The 5,479-nt window shown below is 36.6% G+C and overlaps 1 protein-coding gene across 2 annotated transcripts in view; it reads right to left on the reverse strand.

Moving 5' to 3' along the window:
* Window positions 1-4,287, reverse strand: part of LOC135199958 (uncharacterized) — a 4,422-nt gene extending 135 nt beyond the window's left edge. The window contains exons 1-3 of one of the 2 annotated variants that reach the window (XM_064228085.1): window positions 4,015-4,287; window positions 2,872-3,052; window positions 1-1,180 (exon numbers count right to left, since the gene is read on the reverse strand). The exon at window positions 1-1,180 is cut by the window's left edge and continues 135 nt beyond it. In XM_064228085.1, coding sequence (XP_064084155.1) covers window positions 882-1,180; window positions 2,872-3,052 — 480 coding nt within the window. In that variant the 5' untranslated portion in view covers window positions 4,015-4,287 and the 3' untranslated portion in view covers window positions 1-881. Of the gene's footprint in view, window positions 1,181-2,871; window positions 3,053-3,947 lie in introns of both variants that reach the window. The other variant, XM_064228084.1, reaches the window with a different exon arrangement.
* Between the last annotated feature and the right edge of the window lie 1,192 nt (window positions 4,288-5,479).

Raw genomic sequence — 5,479 nt, forward strand, 5'->3', positions numbered from 1 at the left:
GATAGTCAATCCATACATTAAAGAGCACTCCATATAACCCATTTAATACATACCCTCTCGTCTATATAAAGCTTCCCATACCCTTTCTGCGCATGCGCGTGTTTTCCTTAAGTCTTCGTTGTAACGTTTCGTTCGTTCCCGCATAAAATTGTATTCCGATCGAGTCGGTACCCCGCCTGCGCTTGCGTTTTTTTGACAGGTACGCAGCGAGTCAAGTAGCGACGCGACCCGTGATAGGTGAAAACGCTGCTGTGGCCTATCCAGAATAGTGTATGGGTGGGGGAGAGTGGGAGGGGGGCAAATATAGAAGGGGGTGGTTGATGGAAGGGGGGGAGGGAGGTATACATGTAATGGTCAGTAAATGCTGTTATGTTTTCACGCAGATTTTTATTTATATTTGTTTTAGTTATAAAGCTTTTTTAGTCAGATACCATAAAAGGAATAATAACTAATAATAATAATAATAATAATAATAATAATAATAATACTGATGTGTGTTAATTACACTAAACTACTTGGGCTTTAGATGATAATTAAATCACGTGCATATGTTTGATATTTTAAAATATATGTATGTATGTATAATTGATTCACAAAAATATGGAAAGTAATGAATATATGAATATGTATGTATGTATAATTGAATCACAAAAATATGGAAAGTAATGAATATATGAATAAAGACAAATGTCACAAAGTAAATTGAAACATCAGAGTGGGTGCTAGTACATTTTAATTACTTGGAGAAATGATGATTGTATGTTAATGTAATGTCATCGCAACTATTGTGGTCAAAGCATCATGAATGACATACCCAAAAGTTAAATAAACCAAGTCGATTATACTTCACAATACTCCACTCTCATTAACCCAATGAAAGCTCATGGTTTCATTAAATGATGGGCAGTGTGGTCGGCATATGGAGGTGGGGCATCTTCGGGCATTGACCCCTGGGCGCCATGACCTAGGCTGGGACTTGGTGTGTAAATCTCCTTCGGTGGATCATTCACGTTTGGTGGCTGCTGCTGCTGCTGCTGTGGGCAGGCGCTTCTCATAGGATTTCCAGGTCCTGCTGTAGGAGGACTCGCAGTCAATCGACCATTCTCATTGGGCGGCTGAACTCTTGGCCTGGGTCTCTGCCTACAGCAGAGGATGAATGCCGATCCTACGATGCAAGCGACTGTAGGGAATAAATGAAAATATATTATTTTTTTAGTTTTGGTGTTTAAAATATGTCATGAACTTGTTCCCTACATGTTACAAATAGGTTGTAAACATGTCTACAACTGTAAGTGGAGATAAATCACATTGCAGCAGAGGATGAATGCCCATCCTACGATGCAAGCAACTGTAGGGAATAAATGGAAAATTAATTTTTTGTTAGGTTTGGTGTTTTAAATGTCATAAATATGTTGGAAACTTGTTCCCTACTTGTCACTGATAGGTTGTATACATGTCTACAACTGTAAGTGGAGATAGATCACATTGCAGCAGGGGATAAATGTCTATACGACAACACAAGAAACTTGTGGGGATTAAATGGAAAATGAGATTGTTTTTAGTTATATTTGTGTTTAAATTATGTCATAAACAAGTTGGAAACCTGTTCCCTACATGTTACAAGCAGGTTCGAAACGTGTCGACAACTGTAAGTGGAGACTTATCACATTGCAAGAAAGGATGAATATTGATCCTGCTGTGCAAGCAACTGTGGGGATTTGTAAAACATGTTGGAAAATTGTCGCCTACATATCATTAACAAGTGGGAGAATTGTTGCTGACATGTTGTGTATATGTTGAAAGCAATCAGTGACTGTAAGTGGACAACGATTCTTTGGCGAATGCTTGATAAACTCGTGAAAAACATTCAATGGTTGACTTGTATTTAACTTGTCAGTGACATGTGTGCAATAAGTTGTGGACATGTGTTTCAAGTATACTTTACTACAGTGTGGACGACATTAGGGTAACTCGACTGATACACGTTTTGATTGATTGATAGATTTATAGATTTTAAGCACAAATGCCCAGCACTGGGGGAACTAAAGGGCATTCAGCGCTGAAACGGAAACTGCCGGTGAAAAGCAGTTTGATTTAATGGTTGACGGGGCTTTCATTCAAGTCGACAAAAATACATGAATCTAAATCACAACTGGGAGTGAATGATAACAACACAATATCTTTCTTATCAGACAATCAGTTACAATCATATCGCTAGCCTACCGTCTGGCGAATAATTGCCTTATCTTTATTTGATGAGTGTTATCTTAAAATTTTTCATGGTAAGCTGAATTAAAACAAAAAAACATTTGAATAAAACAAATGAAAGTTAAATTGATGAATTATATGGTTTGACTTTTGAGAGGAGAAAAGTTCATCCTGAAATCTTGAGTAGGTATGAATGACTTGAACTTTTGTATCAGCAAGAAAGTAGGATTTGGCAGAAGTCTTAATATGTTATGATAAGTTAAGTATACTGTTACAATTTAGAGTAGATGCTTGTTGAATCATACATGTGTTTGTGTGTGTGTGTGCTCGTGTATAGCGAGAGAGAGAGAGTCTCCCTTCCTTAATAATCGAAAATAGAATCCCTATATGACTGCCAGAGCCATAGATATTAGAGCTTACCTACAGGCCCTAGACATCAGGTGTGAGATAACATTAGATCAAGTTGACGACTTAGAAACCAGCTTAAAAATTCAAAATTTTTAAAAAGTTAAAAACTCACTGACTCGCTCCCTTATACTAAATTTTTTTTAGTTTTTAAATACACATTTCCACACTGACACTTGAGAACCCAATTTAAAAATTCAATTTATTTTGAAATTAACAACTCAAAGAATCACTTTTATGAAGAATTTTTTTTCTTACCAGAGGCCAAATAAAAGAATAGTGCAACGGCTAACATGGCTATGTGGAACCAGCTACATTGCTCATCTGTCAAATTGAGGTCCTCGCAGTTTGTTAGTGTGTAGATGGCCAGGCATGTGCTCCCCCCTCCCAGGCAGGCAATGGCTACTACCTCCAGAATGCAGCTGAGTGCTGCAGACATCTGATGGGAGAAGAGAGTAACAATATATATATATATATATATATATATATATATATATATATATATATATATATATATATATAGATATATATATATATATATGTGTATGTATTCAGTACTTTTTCATAATGCCTTTGTTTTTGTATTAGTGATAATAATAATAATAATAATAATAATAATAATAATTAATAACTGTTTTTAGTCCAGTTCGAAGTGGTATTGGTTATTAGATTATGGCGTGTATTATGCTAAAGTAAATTGAGCATTGAAATTCTCTCTCTCTCTCTCTCTCTCTCTCTCTCTCTCTCTCTCTCTCTCGTCTCTCTCTCTCTCTCTCTCTGTCTCCTCTCTCTCTCTTCTCTCTCTCTCTCTCACTTGATTTTTAAATTCTAAATTTTAATATTTCCCCATCTCTCTCACTACTCTTTTTTTTTCAGTTACACGAATTTACTAGACTGAAAGGGTTCAGTTACGTATTTTGCAGTGCCAGAATTATTTCTCCCACGGTTCATAGAGTATTGCGTATGTATGTATGTATATGTATGTATGTATTTTTATGAGAGAGAGAGAGAGAGAGAGAGAGAGAGAGAGAGAGAGAGAGAGAGAGAGAGAGAGGTGTATAGTAAACTCGTGTATTTCTATAAACGTGTATTTATGTATGTGTTGTATGTGTGAGAGAGAAAGAGAGGGAGAGAGAGTGAGCGTAGAATCTAGTGAAATTATGTATTTATGTATGTTTTTTGTTAGAGAGAGAGAGAGAGAGAGCATAGAATCTCGTGTATTTGTAGATAAATAGGCAATATAGATACATACATCCATGCATAAATTCTCTCTTCTCTCTCTCTCTCTCTCTCTCTCTCTCTCTCTCTCTCTCTCTCCACACACACAAACTCACAATTCCCTGGCGAGCTTAGAAACAGAATGGAAACCAGAAGATTAAGAAATTTTTTCTCGGTCATTACACGATCGATTGTATCGTGATCGGTCAGTGGCTACACTATCGGTTTGGTCGGTCACTAAACTATCGATTTCGTCGGTAGGTCGGTCACTACACGATCGGTTTTTCTCGTGATCGGTCACTAGACGATCGGTTTTTCTCGTGATCGGTCACTACACGATCGGTTTTGTTAGTCGGTCGGTCACTGCACGATCGATTTTATCGGTCAGTCAGTCGGTCGGCGTCTACACGGTCCAAAGGCTTCAGCCGTTCCAATACCGTCCCTGCCTCTGTAGGCTTTAGCGATACCTTCGTTAAAATCAGGTGATTAGTTGCGTAGGGGGAGGGGAGGGGGAGGTGAAGGGTAAAGGAAGGGTAAGGAGGAGGAAGGGGGGGTTTGGGGTTTATGTGGCCCAAATTGTGCGGTTCAACCTCGATAACGCTGCTGATAAAATAACCTCAGTGAATAATCTCATTTGCAATTGTCATTATTGTGTCTGTATAGCCATTGTTTTAAGTCATATTTTTAATTCTAATATATATATATATATATATATAATATATATATATATATATATATATATATATATATATATTTATTTATATATTTAAATTAGACAATTCTCTCATGCATTTACTTTCTGGGAGCGAGACAGAACTCCATTCATTGATATTCATAGATTGTTTTCACTTTTATTATAATCCACACCTCTCTCTCTCTCTCTCGTCGCTCTCGTCTCTGTCTCTCAATCCTCTCCTCTCTCTCTTCTCATCTCTCTCTCTCTCTCTCTCTCTCCTCCAACGCAAATTATTGGTTATCCAACGTGCAATCAGAAAATAACACTTTGCTTTGGGGAGATACTAGCTATCTTTGTTTCCCCTAATATTCATTATGGATGGAATATGGGCTGATCATTGGTATTAGCAAGCGCAACTCTCTTCTCTCTCTCTCTCTCTCTCTCTCTCCTCTTTCTGGGGCTCTCTCAATCTCTCTCTCTGTATACCCTGGAACCCAGTGGGCAGCGAGCATTCTTTTCTGCAAGGGTTATAGAGAAATAAAATGAATAAACATGTTTTGTATGAATATCAAGTTTTATATGGTTATATATATATATATATATATATATATATATATATATATATATATATACATACATACATACATACATAGAAGGATGATTAAAGAAATCATGAAGTATACATCTAATAGGTCAGCACTCTCTCTCTCTCTCTCTCTCTCTCTCTCTCATCCTCTCCTCTCTCTCTCTCTCTCTCTCTCTCTCTCTCCTCTCTTAATACACACCACACACACACATATATATTATATATATATATATATATATATATATATATATATATATACTATATATATATATATCTCCAATCGCGAATAATGAGCTGCCCCCCCAAAAAAAAATAGATAAGTAAAAAAAAAAAACCGTATTTTGAGGTTGGAAGAAAAGAAAGTAAATAATAATATATATTCCGCG

The sequence above is a fragment of the Macrobrachium nipponense genome, chromosome 26 (genome assembly GCF_015104395.2).
Source record: "Macrobrachium nipponense isolate FS-2020 chromosome 26, ASM1510439v2, whole genome shotgun sequence".
Taxonomy (NCBI): Eukaryota; Metazoa; Arthropoda; class Malacostraca; order Decapoda; family Palaemonidae; genus Macrobrachium; species Macrobrachium nipponense.